A 16,849-nucleotide genomic window follows, 5' to 3' on the forward strand; every position below is an offset into this window, starting at 1 on the left:
CTGAGCCGCTCTGGGCTGCTCTGTGGCAGGGCTGTGTAAAACAGAGCTCGTCTTAATTCAGCCACAGCTGCAGAGAGTTTCAGCGTGAGGGGTGACATCAGCTAATGATGGCAAAAGCTCATACCAGCATCGTTAAATGGGGAAGCTGAGGCAGGGCAAGGGAATGTCTGGGAAGCCCAGCAGGCCCCAGGGGACAGTCCTGGTGTCCTGCTGGGAGCTCAGCCTCAGGGGCACAGGGAGCTGGGCTCAGTTAACTCGGCCTGTCCCTTCCCTTCGGCACAGGTCGCACTGCGCAGGCGGTCGCGGTCCGGGCCAAGGCCTTTGGCTTCAACGTGATCTTCTATGACCCGTACCTGCAGGACGGCATCGAGCGCTCCCTGGGCGTCCAGCGGGTCTACACCCTGCAGGACCTGCTCTACCAGAGCGACTGCGTCTCCCTGCACTGCAACCTTAACGAACACAACCACCACCTAATCAACGACTTCACGATCAAACAGGTAATTAATGCACCTCACGGGCATGGCCGAGGAGAGCTGCGGTGGGCAGGGCCTGAGTGCAGGAGCTGGCCACAGATCCTCAGCTTCCCCAGTGAGCCACTGGTTGCACTCAGGTGTGTCTCCCCACAGTGTTTAGGGGAGCAGTGTCCTGCCAGGTAAATGATCCCCATCCCCGTGGTGCACAGGTGATGGCAGCAGTGGGGTTTGTTTGCCAACACCACTAGAGATGGAGATCCCATGGAAAACCCATGTATGGCGGGATGGGGGTTGCTGTGGGGCCGGAGCACAAAAGGCGGGATGCTGTCCCAGCTGGAGGCACATCCCGGGCAGGGGTGAGGATAGGCTGGGGTCAGTGCTCCAGCTGACGCCTCCCTCTGCGGGCAGATGCGGCAGGGAGCGTTCCTGGTGAACACGGCCCGCGGGGGGCTGGTGGACGAGAAGGCCTTGACGCAGGCGCTGAAGGAGGGCCGGATACGAGGGGCCGCGCTCGACGTGCACGAGTCGGAGCCGTTCAGGTAAGGCGGCGGCTCCGGGGGGTGTCACCGTGTGTCACCGGCCCCCACCCGCGTCCCTGCCCCGTGCCACACAGCCCAGCACGGGGACAGCCCTGCCACTGGCACCTGGCAGCAGCACTGGGGCTGTGTGTGCTCAGAGGGGCTCAGAGGGGCTCCAGGAGCTCAGAAAAACCCAGGCTGTGTTTGGAAAAACACCCAGGACGTTCCCTGGCCTGTGAGTGGGAATTCACTGCACTCGGTGCTGGGCATTGTTGGCTGCAGCCTGGGAAGAGCTGGGTTGGAACTGGGAGTGCAGCTTCTCTCACCACAGAAACATTTTAAAGAACAAAAAGTTTGCCCCTTCACGAGAGGAGCCCCAGTGTCCACCCCTCCCATCCTGGGATGACCCACAGCCTGCTCCTTTATCCCCACAATGCTGCAGCAGCCCCAGACATTATTCCCATGGGAGCATTAAGCCCAGCCACTCCATGGGTTGGTGTTTCAGCTCTTTTTTGGTGCATTTTCAGAAAACTGCATTTTCTGAGCCCTGCACAGAAGCTGTGCTTCCTCCCCAGCACTCCTGTGGCATTTTGGGCTGGCAGGACTGTCAGGCCAGGGAACCATGGAAGGATTTGGGCTGGAGGGCACCCTAAAGGTCATCTAGTTCAGTTCTTTGCCATGGGCAGGGACACCTTCCACTAAAGCAGGTTCATCCAAGCCCCATCCAGCCTGGCCTTGCAGTGTTCCATATGCAGAGGGCAGGCCACAAGCCTTTTGCTGTTCCATCTTTTATTCTTTGCTTAAATATTGATTAATCTCTTTGTTTGTCTTCCCCTGCTCCCAGTTTTGCTCAAGGCCCATTGAAAGATGCTCCCAACCTGATCTGCACCCCACACACAGCCTGGTACAGCGAGCAGGCGTCCCTAGAGATGAGAGAAGCTGCTGCCACCGAAATCCGGCGCGCGATCACAGGTACCCGGCCCCTGGGGACGCTGGGCTTGGCTCCCTGGGGGCCTGGAACAGCAGCCACGACAGGGATTCACCCTGCCCCTGTCCCAGCAGGACACTGGGAAAGGGATCTAACCCGTTTGCTTCCCAGTAAAAGAGCTGAGTTCCCAAAGTTGCCTGTTTTGTCATGACTGGGTGACAGGTTTTGTGTTGGTTTTATTTTTTTAATGAATGGGCAAATGCTGGTGTCTGTGACTGGGAAGAACAGGACAGGGAAGCTGTAATTGCTGCCCCTGTTACTGGTGCTAACACACACAGTGGTGCAGACACAGCCACTGCATTCCAAAACCAAATCCCAGGGTGCTGAGCACAGTACTCCAGCTAAAGAGTGCTTCTCTTGTCCTAAAAGTTGCCCTCAAGGAAACCGCTCCTCTGAAAGCCAAGTGTTGGGAGTGAGGGTGAGAAACTGTTCTCCAACCCTGCACCTTGGGACAGCAGAACATCCTCCTGAAACATGGAATGTGGGATTTTTTTCCTCCCATCCCTTACACTGACAGCCGTAGTGAAATTACAGCATTGCCGCTCACTAGAGGGTGATAAAGCTGGGCCCCTCCTGACACAGACTCCCCCTTCTCGCCAACTCCAGGGCGCATCCCAGAAAGCCTAAGGAACTGCGTGAATAAGGAATTCTTTGTCACGACGGCCCCGTGGTCAGTAATAGACCAGCAGGCGATCCATCCCGAGCTCAATGGTGCCACGTACAGGTGAGCGGGAGAACGGGGACACCGCGACAGCGGGAGCGCTGCCAGGGCGGGCTCCGGCTGCTGCCAGCCCCTCCCGGGGGCTGCTGGGGCTGTCTGAGCCAGCCCGGTGGGTAGAGCCTCCCTCGGCAGAGCCTGCACCCTGCGGGGCACCGGGCAGAGTCTGGAAGCAGCAGGAACCCCCCAGATCCCTCCACAAGCTGGATGTGAGTTCTGAGCTGCGGCAGCAACTCTGTGCTCCTGTCCACGAGCAACCTCCGTGAGCCAGGCCCAGCTCGTGGGTTAATGAGCCAGGGAAAAAGCTCCAAATATAGGGCTGAGTCAGGTGACCCAAATTCCACCTAAACCCGGGATTAGGGGTTACTTACTGCTCTGCTTAGAATGCTCCAAGTGTGCTGGTAGGAGACATTAGGCTCAAGGAGCTGGAGCAGGGGCTCATTCAGGGTATCACCACTGCCAAAAATACTCCGAGCTACAAAATACCCTGCAGGGCACATCAGGTCAGGTCAGGCAGAGCCAGGCCAGAGCTACCCAGCAGCAGAGCCCCGAGGCCCCAGGCAGTGAAGGCTCCCTCTGAGCAGCAGAACGTCCAAAGCTGGAAAAGCCTCCCCTGTTCCCACTCTTGGTCCCAAACCCGGGGGCACAAGCCTTGCCCTGTCTCTGCGGGAGCTTCCCCCAGCTGAGCTCCCCGGAGCTGCAGCCCTGGAGCCCCTGGAGGCTGGCTCAGCTCACCACCTTCAGGGGCAGGGGAAATTCCCTTCCCCTCCCACCTTCCCAATCCCCCTTGCCTCCAGGCAGTGGAGCTGCAGGGCAGTGGGAGCCCTCAGGCCTCACACGGCCACAGAGCTCCACATGGTTTTATCCTCATTGCCCCCACATCACAGCTGAAGAAATTATTATTAATTCTCCTTTCTCACACTTACTGTTGTTCCTTGGGATGTGTGTAATTCCTCCTGCTCTTGGAAAAGCCAGATTAGATCTGACCCCATCTTTGAGCTGTGCTGTTCCATGAGGAAGATGCAGCTCACCTCCCACACAGGGAAAATTTACAAACCAGCTGTAGGTGTTGAAGGTATTCACACACAGGGATGACAGGGTCAGCAGGCCAGCGTTTGGGGGTTCAGAGAGCATTCCAGATGGTTCCTTACCCAAATTTCCAAAGAAGGGCTTCCCCATGGATCAGAGGGCTGTGAGAAGGCACAGAACAAGCTGCAGTCCTGGTGGGGCAGCAGAGGACACTTACCCAAGGCACAGCAGTTAATGTTTAACCCTGAGCTCTCCCTTGTAACTCAGAAGGAAAAGCAAACCTGGCTCCAGGAGGGAAGTGGGATCTTTGTTTTCTCCCCAGGGGCGGTGGGGTGAGGGTGTGTGACGAGCTCTCCTGTGCCAAACCTGCCTCTCTGTGTCCCCTGTGCCAGGTATCCCCCCGGGATGGTCAGCGTGGCTCCGGGAGGAATCCCAGCAGCAATGGAGGGCATCATTCCCGGAGGCATCCCCGTCACCCACAACCTCCCCACAGTGGCACATCCCTCCCAAGCCCCCTCGCCCAACCAGCCCACAAAACACGGGGACAACAGGGAACACCCCAACGAGCAATAGCAGATAATTTAAAAACCACTCAATAAACTTAGGACCAAGAGACATTGGAAAAGAAGTTATACATGAACTAAAAGAGAAGAATTTGATACGAAATTTGTAATGCTGATTTTGGACAGACGCATCATTGATGTTCCAGTGTTCCCGACAAAGCGACAGCAGCCAAGACTGGGGAGAAGCCCTGGAGAAGTCACCTGCTCCCTGCAGGGCTGAAAACCAGGATGTGAAACGTTAATGAGCAACTTCTGTTGTTGTGTGTTGAGTTTCCTTCATCTGTGCATCAATCACATGAATAAAAATGAATTTCTTTTCCCCCTCAATTCCTTGGGAAGGACAGGGCTCCTGCACTGTGCCCAGGCCACTGAACTAAGCCATCGTTACAGAGTTAACAAGAAACCATTGTGTGGCTTCAGCCCTTTCCTTTCTCTTGCATCTGGTGACCTCTCCTAACTGGGGGCAGCAGTCCTGGCTTAGAAGTGGAAGAAAAAAAAAGAAAATCCTCCCCCTCCTCCTCCTGTTTGCAGTCTCACAGGGCCAGTGCTGTGTAACACGAGTTCTCCTGCCAGGTCTAAGTTCCAGCCATTCCAGCCAGGATCTGTGGGATGGGGAGGGCAGAAAGGGCTCCTGGCACTGCCCACTGCCCTCCCAGGCTAAGGAAAACCAAACTGCCAGACTCTTCTCTGCCCAACACACTGAATAAAGTAGCTGTGCATCCACCTACGCCCTGCAATGATGCAAGAAAAAAATAAAAGAAAAAAAAAGGAAAAAAAAAATGGAAAAAAAGAAGAAAGTATTAAGTTTCACACACTATTTGTACTCAAATATATTTTCTCAGTTTTAAATCTGCAGCTATTTTATCAAGTGGAAAAAGTCTTGAGCTGGAAAGGGTTCAAGAATAATGTTGCATTTCCTTATGTCTCAGGAAACACTTTTTATGGTAACTTGTCAGACTGTCTATGAACAAAATCCACTTTTTTAGACATTGATAAAAGTCTTCTTTTCTTCACGTGATATTTTATACAAGAACACTTCAAGATGTGTTATTAGATGTGACTGATTTTAACAAATCCTATTAGATTTGTATCCACTAGTTACATGTTATATTCATAGTCTTTTGTGAATCATCGCCTTTTTGTTTTTAAAGATGGCCTGTTTTGAGCCTTTGTATGGGTACATTCCTGTTTCTGTGACAAAAAAAAAAAAAAAAAGAAATCTTGAGCTGTCCCAAACAGACAAAAAAAGAAACCAATGGCTATCAGTATGTTTTGTTTTAGTGTGTTACCGTTACTGTATTTGTTTATTGTAAAGGTGGACATTTAGCGTTCAGTGCAGTTTTCAATAAAAAGTGATAAAATTTCTATAATTTCTGAAAGGCAAAGAGCTCTCGCTGCAGTCTGGGGCTTGGAGACACTGAGAGGTAACAGTAAGGTACAGAAACATAATTCTGGTCACCCTTGGTGAATATTTACAGTCCAGTGGGAGGGGAAGGTCCCTCCCAACTCAGACCTTTCTGTGATGGAGAGATCACTGTGGGTTTCCACTAAGCTACAAAGGCAGCTGCAACTCAAACGTTTTCTGTACATTCTCAAGAGCTGAAGCATTATCAAACCATTGAAAAATAAAGCCAAAAAAGTGCTCAAGAGGTGCTGGTGGCTTTGAGCCTCACCAGGCAAAAGGCCTGTTCTTGTTTCCACCCTTCTTTCACACTGTTCAAGTGCCACACACACGGAGTTAGATGGGGACTAAAAAAGGCTGAAACCAAAGTGTCCAAGTTATAAAACTCTGTATTTTGTTTGCTTTAAATTAAACTGAAAACTTGGTTACCAGCTTCAAACATCTAAAAAAGAGGTCACCTGTTACAGAGTGATTGCTCCTTGTCAGTGCTCAGCACAGCCCAGCAGTGAATTATCCATGATCTCAGAGAAACTGGGATAAAACAGGTCAGATGCAGGGGAGGTGTTTGGGAGACACTGAAATGACCATCAAAACCAACAGGAAAACATTTAATTGATGATTAAGTTAGAGTTGTTTTAAAAATAAATGAGCCTGGTGCTTTGTTCCTCAATAACCCGGTACCTCCCTGCGCCGCAGGATCCACGTGGCAGCAGTGACTGCGAGCCCAGAACACGCTGGAGCTTCCATCCAACACCAACTTCCCTTCCAGCCAAAACCCAGGACAGAGGTGCCACAAGCTCAACGGGAGCAGAGGTGAAGCCATCCCAAGGGTTACAAGGGCCTGCAGGGAGGACACCAGCAAAACATGCAAGGATGGGAGCTGCTGGAGCGGAAAGGGAAGAGTGTCACAGCTGGGAGCCACCAGGAGCTGCAGCTCTCAGAGGGAAAATGACTGGGCAGAGCAATGGGAGAGGAGCAGTGGCTGCTGAAGGTTTGTGGCTGACAGGGCCGTGCTGCTGCTGTCCCGCTCAGGGGAGGCAGGCACAAAGGCTCTCCTGGGATAATCTTCTCTTTCTCCAGGGAGAACTCCAGAGATGCCAGAGTAGCTTAAAACAAACAGCTTCAAGGTGATAAACACTAAATAAAACCTTCTAAAAGAGGGTATTGGGGGAAGTTACTGAATAAAAGGGGGAAAAATCAAAAGCGGCAATTAAACAAGGTCTCCAAACACACAGACCAACCTGGATAACGGAGGAAATGCAACTCAGGGGGATTTGCCATAAGCCATGCAGCGGAACTTTGGAAGAATCCAGAATTACTAAATTTTAATATATTAAAAACAAAAGAAATACAGGGATTTTCACTGAGGAAGTCATAAATAAAACCAGAAAAAAAACCTGACCAGCTGTAAAGGAGGTAGCAATGAAAAGCTAAGTTCTGTGCTAGGAAAGCGTGTGCTGCTGCGAGCAATGTATGAGGAAAATAACACTGAGAAACCCAATTTTTGATCTGTATTTTCAAGGCTGACAGTGCAGAACTTGCTGACAAGCTGCAGGGGAGTGTGTGCAGATCCATCTCAGTGTCTGTACATTTTCAGGGGTGTGACTGAGGAGCCACTGACATACACTGACTGCGGTGCGAGCACGAAGCCGGGGGTTGCAGCTCTTTAATCTGCGGGTACAGGAGGTTGGGATTGCTCTGATTCTGGAAAAGACACTTCACCAGTTCCCAAAGGGCCTGTGGAGCCTGTGAACCTGACCAGACCACTGTACAGCACATCAGAACGAAACAGTAATGATCAAGGAAGCCAAGTGATCCAAAGTACCAGGACTGTCCTGTCGGAGCAGAACAAGAAATCCATTGGTGCGTGCGACTGAGAACAGCTGAACTGACCACGGGGACCCTCTGCTCTGGGAGGGCTGGGGACAGAGGCACAGTGCAGGCTGCCCAGGGACAGCAGGACAGCGGGGCACAGAGCTGGGCCAGCTTGGCTCAAGGCAGACTTTCACATTGGGAATCCTCCCCTCAGGACTCCCCTTCGCTTCCCTGAACGGAACAGCGCTGCCAAAAGAACAGGGGTGTGGGCTGAAAACTCCACAGCATCCGTGGAACAGCTCATGGAATCGGGGGCTTTTCCTCCTGTGCACAGGGCAGCTGGTCAGGGGCAGGCTGGGACCTGAGGTTACAGGCCTGGCCACTGGCTGAGAGCTCCTCAGGCTGGCTCAGTTAGGAGCCCTTGGTCACAGCACGACACACGAACCACTCCAGCACACGGCGCAGGCAGCTCAGGGCACGGAAATCCTCATCCCAGCTTACCCTGCATTCAGCTCCCCTGACAGAACAGCTTTACATCCTCAGCTAGACAAGCTATAAAAGGATTTCACTGCAAGGTAAGGACAAAAAAAAAATATCCCAGTTCAGAAAGGGAACTTGAGCCAGGACCGTGCGCTCATGAAGAACCCCTGCAGTATCTGGGGGTGGGTGGTGAATTTGGGTCACTCACACAGGGCAGAGCAGCATTCATCCTTCACCTGGAAATCTGGGCATGCACCAAGCAGAGGAAATCTAATGGCCAAAAAGGGTGGACATAATAAACCTCAGTGGAATCTAGGATGGGAAAATTGCAAAATTAATACAGTACTTCATTATTTCTTTACTTTTGGTGTCGTCACCAAGTTTCTGTAGGAGTTGTGCACGTTTCAACACCATCTAAGCAGCATTTGGAAGAAAAAGCAGCAAGTTCCTCAGGGTTTCCATAGCTCTGAACTACATAAAAATAGGTGCTATGGGGCTTCTTTCCAAATTCTAATTAAAACAATTTCATCTACTGCAAAATTTCTTATTCAACCACAACATCATCAAAAGTGCTTTTCAAGACAACCTGAATTGCACTGTATATGTAAAAACTGGCATTAACCTTTAGTGTTTCAGTGAGATTTTTAGATAAACTTTATCCATTACAGGTTACATGGCTAAAGTTATCAAATATAATAAAATTTCTACTGGAGAATATACTCTGAACTTACAGTCTTAGGAACTTACATAAGTTTAAGTATGGCCACATCAATCAACATGCAAGAAATTCCCAGGTTTACATACTGAGAAATATATAACAGTGCTTTTAAACAACTTGAGCATAGATTCTTCTTTTTAATTAGAACTGCCAAGTGGGTTCTCAGTAGATTTAGTGACCGAGGAGTAACCTTTAAAAAGGTGTTTTTTCATTTGCAGCAAAGTTTGAGTGATCAAAGAATAAATGATAAAATGATATAATTTGTAACACAGCAAGACGGAGTTTTGAGAAGATTAGATTCTCATTTGTGTTCAAGGTCTCAGATTTCACACAATTTTGTTTAGTGTATGCTCACAGGAATAAAATCCCTATCTTTTAGGTCACTTCTCTGAATAAATATCCTTACGTATACTAAAAGGAATCTATTAACTATTGAAAGAAAAAAAAAAGGCAAAAAAAATCCCAAAAAGCTTTTTCAGGAAACAAATCATTTCACTCAATGAAAATTTAGCTTCTCTTCCAGTTTGTTCCGTGCTTTATTATGTGGGCACAGCAATAACTAAAATATTAGTAAAATAACAAATGTATTTTTGCTTAGGACTTGCTGTGGATATCTGTGCAAACCAAAAAAAAACCTCTCACAATCTGACCTGGGCACTAGTGAGATTTCACAGGAAAAGGGCCTTTCAGGGAAATGTGTCAGAGTATCTAAAAGGTGATGGAGAAGGCCAGGTTCTACTGCAAAACAATCTCAGAGGGAGGAGATATCCATCCAGCTCACATGTGCTTTCAGAAGTGCCCTCAGTTGAAAAATTTCTCTGCAATAATTAAGATGCTGGTATACGTTTCCTATTACACAACCTCTTACACAACCACATGCGGTACATTTATAGACAGATTTACAGTCAGAAAGAAAAATGGGGTTGGTTTGGTTTGTTGTTTCTTTTTTTTTTTTCCATCTTGATAATAAAATTAGCTGTTTTTTGTTTCTTTTTCGTGTTCTTATACAAACTGTAGTCCAGCCCACTGGGCCCTCTCCAGGCAGCAGGATGAGCGTCCATCCTCTCCCAGTGCCGTCGGAGAATCCTTCCCAGCACGTGTCCCCCAGACCCGGGCCGCTCACACCCACTCTAAGCACAACGCTCACTCGGGGCCACGCGCCCTGCGCTGCTCACGTGCACTTTATTCCCTCACTCGTCGTCGTCATCCTCGTCCTCCTCGCCGTCGGACAGCGACGTGCAGGGCCGGATCTGCCGGTAGCGGTCGAGCCACTTCTCCACCATCTGCGTGACCAGCGGGTGGTTGCGGCGGCGGGAGCTCTTCTGCATGGCCACCAGCACGCCTCCCTCGGTCACGCAGCAGTCCAGCCACTCCCGCAGCAGCTTCTCCTGCTGCTCCTCGTTGCCGATCTTTGGGACACAGAACAGCGGCAGTGAGGCCTCCCCGCGCCCCGGCCGTCCCCGCTCCCAGCGCTCGGCTCCGCGTTCCCCTCGTATCCCCTCATCTCCTCTGGCCTCTGCTCCAGGCAGCCACTGCAAGGTGTCACACCCGGAGGCTCCAAAAGGAAAACTGATGCCCACTGCGTTTGCAGCCAAAGGCTGAAGGCTCTGAGCTGCTCTCCAGCTCCCCTACCCATTTTTTCACATGTATTTGCAGTACGGCCTTCAGTTATTTTTAAGCAACTATTTATCTACAGTAGGCACCATATATAAGGAGGGAAGTCCCAAAAGGGAGATTTCTGGATTTACAAACACATTATTAGGTGCCTAAGTTCTTGACATGAAGTATTTTCTCTTCTAAAATTTAACAAATATCGTGGCTTGCTGAAGAAACATCCCTTTCTAGACTTAGAGCTCATATTTTTCTCCTTTTATTTGCAGAATGCCCACTTTCTGCAACTACTTCAGTTTTCCAGCCCTCCCTTCATTCACACCCTTTAGTGAAGTAGTTCCATGTCTTTATCACAGTTGTTAAAGCAAAAATGAGTTGAGTTTCATTAGAATACAAGGTGGAAAATGCTGCAACTATGGGCCAATATTTAGAAAGAAAAAAGCCAAAAGGCAGATTTCAGTCTTGCCTTGGTGACAGAACTGTTATTTTTGTGTCCTTTTCTAGGTGTGCTGACATTCAGTGTGCTCAGGCACAGGGTGGGATTGTTGGGGTGTCTGTGCAGGGTAGGAGCTGGACTGGATGATCCCTGTGGGTCCCTTCCAGCTCAGGACATTCTGTGGTTCTATTCTATGATTCTGTTTCTATGATTGACATGGACAATGAAGTGACATTCCAATTACGGAGCTGTAAATAAACATCAAATTTGTAGGAAAATACCTTTCAGAATCACCTGGAATGATGGGGAAGGGAGCAGTGTTAATTAACCACAACAGCACACTCCCTGTAATTCTTTGGGCACCAAAAACTCAGGGGGCTACAGAGATTGCCGAGCTTCAGCGAGCAGCTGTGACAAAGTCACCACCACCACACTCCAGGCGTTTCTTACCTCTTGAGCAGAAAGGAAGTGAATGTGCAATAATTTCCTCTCGCTGTCCACCAAGGGTAGAAAAGTAACAGTAACATCATCGTCAGTGTTCAGATTAGCACCAGCGCCGCGATTGCCATAGCCGTCGTTCTCCATGGCAACCAGGGCGGAGAAATGGCCCCTCGTGTAGCCCAGAGCTATGGGACTCTTCCAACAAAAACTCTGTTCCCATAACAAGGGCAAATACACACCTGGGGGATGAGAGCACAGCGTAAGGCTCTGAGCTGCTCCTCAGCAAGGGAGGATTTTGGCCAGGACCTTGTGGTTTGGGCCAAACACAAGCACATGGCATTCAAAACAAACATGGTTTGGTCTGCACTGACCACACTTTTCACACTAGAGCTAATTGTTATTAATAAACACAAGTCAAGTATTTCTGCAACTGTACAAGTTTAGGCACAAAAGATTACAATCACAACCAGTACATTATCACAGCCCTAAAATTTACAGTCTGTAGTGCAGTGATGAGCAAAAAACAAGGTTAGAAAAGCAAAAAGCAGCCTTTTATGTTTGGTAACTCTTCTTAAAATTGAAGGAAAAAAAATCAGATTCTGCATCACAGAAATAAAGGCTACAGTCAGATGTCTATTTTTACCAGAGCAAAATTTCCACCATCTGCTCACAAAACTTATTATTAAAAGAACTCACTGCACAAAATGTTACTCAGCACTGATGTAACCCATCCCAGAGAACGGGACTGCTCACACACAGTACTCACAGATTAAATTAACACACATCAATTATTCATATCAACTAAAAAAAAAGAAAAAAAAAAAAAGGCACCAAAAAGCTGATACTACTTTGCTCAGCTACAACCAACACCTGATGTCACAGATTCTAAGAAGAACTGCACTCGTTCTCCCCACCATTATTAGCAATAAAAACAGCAATTCTCTCGAGGTCTCAAAATAAAACTGGAACTCCTTTTCCCCAGGAACATAAATAATTCTTGGTGTGTACTGCTGCAAGACAACTTAAGCAAAAGCACAGCTCACCTTGTGACGGGTTAAAAATAGCCCCACATAAACTCAAGTGCACATGTAGCATAGCAACCCCTCCTGGTACAGCTGCTGCTGCAAACACAGGGCAGCGCCAGAACGGGAATCTGAACCAGGGGGTGCCTTCGGAGGTTCTGCTCAAGTTCTGGCCTCATCTTTTTGTACTGCAGTAAAAATTAGTGGGGGCTACCAGTAAATAATTGTCCCTTTTTCCTCCCCTCCTTGTTTTTGGATTAGCAATAAAGAGCTATCTAAAAGTCTTGCTGTTTGTTTAAAATTAGGATTCACACGAGTTTTTACAACACCTCCGTTTAAAGACAGATCCTTTCAATACCTTCTAAGCCCTCCCTTCCTCCTGTCCCCACTATTAAGTCTCACTCTAAAGCAACCTTAAACACAAACGGTGAAGAACATGGGATAAGTGTTCACCAGAAAATTTCCAGCCTTTGCATTAAGAGAAAGAATCAAACATCCAGTCAAAATTCAAATTTACACTGAGGATGACATCCAGTCAAATATAAGGAAAACAGTCCCTCAGTTCCTGGTAATTAGTTCTTCGTGCACACAGGGCACAGCTATGTGACCTTTCAGCACTGAAACTCATCTCTTTGCCTCCATCTCTACACTGAAATTCAGCAAGTGCTTGGAAATCTTCCTTCACCATTGTTTTATCCTGGTGAAAATTCCACACTAATCATTTCCCCAAGACAGAGGGCTGTGCTACATTTTCCATTCCTCCTCGACACTGTGATGAGCTCCACGAGAAAAGAATTTCAAGCATTGCCAGGGAGAATATCTGGTGCTCTTAGGAGTTATAAAAGTCACTCTGATATAAAGCCAGAAGGTCGTGTAACAACAGTGGACATGAACACAAGCCACAGAAAATAAAGAATATGGGCTAACACCTATCCTGGAGCCACCCACACAGGACTTAGTTTCTCCAGCCTGACCTGATGATTACTTCAGTCAGTCATCTTTTTTTCTGTTCAATTTTAAAAGCTGTATATTTATGCCACTAAATACATGTGGCCATACCAGGAGGGTCTGACCAGGATCATAATTAGGGCTTGAGCAAACAGATCTTCCACCACTGAAGCTTTAGTATTTAAAGAATTAACAGTCAGCTGCAATCTGGGAAACAAGGAGGCTGGGAATTACGGGATTCACAGCAGCTACAGCAAGGATGCCAAGCTGGAACAAGGAATCCAAGCTCGAAAAAAAATTCCTGTCAGGGAGAGTATTTTAGGGGTAGCTAAGAGGGTACTACAAACTGAACCATGATGTTGAAGAAGCATTAAAAAAATTCAATTCCCCATTTCTATGATAACTCACAATTATAGAGTGGTTTGGGTTGGAAGGGACCTTAAGCCCATGCAGTTCCATCCCCTGTTCAATCTGTCCTAGGTTCCAAGCCCTGTCCAGCCTGGCCTTGGACACTTCCAGAGACTTTTGTTGTGAATGTGATGTTAACCAGAGGCAGGGACACCCCAGGACTCCCCAGAGCTCCTCGTACTGAGCACAGCCCACACACAGCCCAGAGCAGGAGACTCCTCCTGGCAGCTGGGTTTCAGCTGTGCCACTGGCATTTGTCAGCACACATTAACCACAGAAATGTGGCTGGGCAGGGAGGGGAACAATTCCAGGTACTGTGACACAGGACTCCGAGTTCACCTGCTCCCAGTGCTGTTTCCATGGATGGATGGATGTGGCTTGTGGCAAGCAAATCTCAGTTGTAACTATTTGGCTGTGTAAATTCCCATGTGCAGTGAAAGGGTGTTTCAGGCACTCGGTTTCCTTCTGGTTCTCAGAGCAAGAAAATTTCAGCACATTTAGGCCATGTAACACTTGTCTGCCTTGATGCCCAAACTAGGAAATCAAACCATTTGTAAACCACTAAGCCTTGGAATTAAAAGCAACACAGAGATGGAGTGTCAGATTTAAGTGACAAAAGTAACTGTTCCTTCCCAGCCTTTCATCATCAAAAGAAAAGTTAATATCTAACTACAATGACTACTAAACTTCTAGACTCTTCAAAAAAGTATTTGATTTCCCTACATGAAGTTTTGCTACTGTCCCAAACTTAGAAGCCAAGACTCTAAATAGTTATAAATTAACATTAACTGCACAGCTTAGGGTTTTCTATAGATCATGGGCTTGCCTCCTTCCATAGCCACCCATACTTTTTTTTTTTTCAGATCACAAAGATGTTTTGGGAAGTCCTCAGCTGAGCTATAAATAGAGAGTGGGTCATCATCAAGATGTACTTGAGGCCAGGAATGAACTGTGGGCAAAACAGATTTCCCAACCCCCTGGCACACACAGAGTTCTTTCTCCATGAGTTCTGTTGCCATTATTGTAGAAATCTACAGATGTTAAGTCTAAGTAAAACTGAGTCATCTTTATGTTTATCTTAAGCACAGTCAGGCTGTCCTGAAGACAAGGAGGAGAAAAAGTCAGAAAGAACCTGATCAAGCTATGTAAAATTATAGTACTAATGAGAAGTCAGTATTCACACACTTGCTATGAAGTGTGAATCACTGAAACACAGACAAATTTTAAAAACTCCCTTTAAAGGATCATGGAATTCACTTTTACAGGCACCATGCCCACTATAAAATGAAAAACTGCAAGTCTGGGAAGTATTATTTTGTTCTTTTTAATAGCAAATGAAAATTTACCTACAACAGTGTCCCATCCTTCTCCAAACAGTCACTTCATGTCCCTACTGATTTACAGCCCTAACTTGTTTAAAAGGGAATTTAAAAAATGAAAGGCTTACCTTGGAAGCGGGTATATCCTAATGTTTCTCCCCGAAAACTCTTGTAATATTTTACTCCATAAACTATAATTGGTCTTCTAAGAATATGTGCAAGTACAAAAATGTGTGTCTGCTCCAAACTCGCTCCAGGCTGAACCAAACACAAAGAAAGACATCACTTGAAACAGAATTTACCATCCCCTGCCTTGAAATTTGAAAAACAGGCTTCAAATTGAGAGAGAAAATGCTTTGAGTGATAAAGCTTTGACAGGAAAAACAAAAGACTGGGAAATTATTGGAAATAAGGAAAAACATTTCGGCTTGTCAGCTGTCAGTAATAATTCTCTGTCCTATGCCCAGATTCAACATAATGGATTTTCAGTCCCCACTTAGAAGTGAAACTCTACATAATGTTAGGTCTAAAAATAATTCCTTCAGCTGAGGGCACTTTAAGGCAAATACCTTCTGATGATAGGAAAAGGGCACATCCAAAACAAATCTCAGAAAAATAGCACCAAAATCATGTTTATACTTTAAAAGAGGAGCTAAAAATACTCCCATCGCTGGAAGCTTATAGGAATGTAAATCTCATTTTGGAGGGGAGTTACAAAATCTGAGCTTGCTGGAGTTTGAGCAGTGTAAGCTGACAGATTGGGAGGTGTGTTTTGGGAGGTAAAAGTGCTGCAGGAGCTGGATATTAAACATGTGATTGTCTGTTGGTTTGTTCCACAGACTTCACTCTAATACCACAATTCTTTTTTTTTACACTGCATACTAGAAACTCAAAAATTATAATTTCAAATGAACCTTTTTATATCAGCAAAAGAGTTTACCCAGTAAGATTTTAAGATCATTGGCTTAGGAGGAATGTTTTTCCATCATATTCTATTCTATAAGGAATTCATATTATATTCATATTCTACAAAGAATATTCTTGTTCCCAAAAAACTCTTCTCGTTCTGAAACTTTTTTCCAGAAATTAAAATATCTTTTCCAAAAGCCCTCTAACACAGGAGTTTTCTTACCTGGCTGGCAAGAGAGAGAATGAATGCCCAATCTTCCTGCCACTGTTCCTCCCGCAAGGAGAAATGTAAACCAAAGCTTTGGGAATACCACGATTCCCACTCTTTCCAGCGTGTGTAGAACCTAAAATGTTAAGAGAGAGGGGGAAAAAATGGTAAAGGCAAAAATATTTACTCAACCACCATAATCCTGACAGCAGTGTTTAACCCTTGTAATCCTTCAACACAAGAAGGGGGATGAAAGAGAGCAAGTAGCAGAAAAAGTGGATTTTGTTCTGTTTTTTGTCTTTGGGAGACTCCATTTATTAATCTTGGTTTAAGAACCACTTTAAAAATAAAAAAAAAAAAGAAAACCATGCCTGCAGCAAACATGATCCAAGTTCCTACCAGGTTCCTGCCTAGTTTGATACTTCTTGCAATAGGATATTTTTTTTAAATCTTACTTAGACTTATTTAAGTGTTGACATACAGGGAACATAAGTACAGAGGAGTTCCTCTTTCTTCTCACACAAAAAAATATAGGTATTTTCTATTTTTAACCACATCATGATTTAATTAACTTCTAAGTACTTGCATATCAATTTCCAACAGCCCATGGTTAAGAGCAGAATCTATTTTATTCCAGATTTTGGAGCAAAGGGGTGATAATTCCACATTACACGGAGTTGTAAAGCAGTATGGGTAAGAATCAAATATGCAAAGTGGGATTTAATTTAGTCATTATATTTGATTTGACCATTTACCAAGAAAATTGACACATTAAAAGGAAGATGTTTGCTTTTTAAAATTTTCAAATCTGTCCAATCACCACACTATGGAAAAGCCACAACT

At 46.5% G+C, this 16,849-nt stretch overlaps 2 protein-coding genes across 8 annotated transcripts in view; one reads left to right on the forward strand and one right to left on the reverse strand.

Annotated features, from left to right (window-relative positions):
- CTBP2 (C-terminal binding protein 2) overlaps positions 1–9,125 on the forward strand; it is a 134,177-nt gene extending 125,052 nt beyond the window's left edge. For all 6 annotated transcript variants that reach the window (XM_063405115.1, XM_063405116.1, XM_063405117.1 and 3 more), the window contains 5 exons: positions 283–497; positions 882–1,012; positions 1,836–1,963; positions 2,586–2,703; positions 4,119–9,125. In XM_063405115.1, the coding sequence (XP_063261185.1) occupies positions 283–497; positions 882–1,012; positions 1,836–1,963; positions 2,586–2,703; positions 4,119–4,299 (773 nt within the window). In that variant the 3' untranslated portion in view covers positions 4,300–9,125. The remainder of the gene's footprint in view (positions 1–282; positions 498–881; positions 1,013–1,835; positions 1,964–2,585; positions 2,704–4,118) is intronic.
- Positions 4,655–16,849, reverse strand: part of ZRANB1 (zinc finger RANBP2-type containing 1) — a 43,610-nt gene continuing 31,415 nt past the window's right edge. For both annotated transcript variants that reach the window (XM_063405119.1, XM_063405121.1), the window contains 4 exons: positions 16,022–16,142; positions 15,018–15,147; positions 11,202–11,431; positions 4,655–10,113 (listed from right to left, as the gene is read on the reverse strand). In XM_063405119.1, the coding sequence (XP_063261189.1) occupies positions 9,895–10,113; positions 11,202–11,431; positions 15,018–15,147; positions 16,022–16,142 (700 nt within the window). In that variant the 3' untranslated portion in view covers positions 4,655–9,894. The remainder of the gene's footprint in view (positions 10,114–11,201; positions 11,432–15,017; positions 15,148–16,021; positions 16,143–16,849) is intronic.

The sequence above is a fragment of the Prinia subflava genome, chromosome 9 (genome assembly GCF_021018805.1).
Source record: "Prinia subflava isolate CZ2003 ecotype Zambia chromosome 9, Cam_Psub_1.2, whole genome shotgun sequence".
NCBI lineage: Eukaryota > Metazoa > Chordata > Aves > Passeriformes > Cisticolidae > Prinia > Prinia subflava.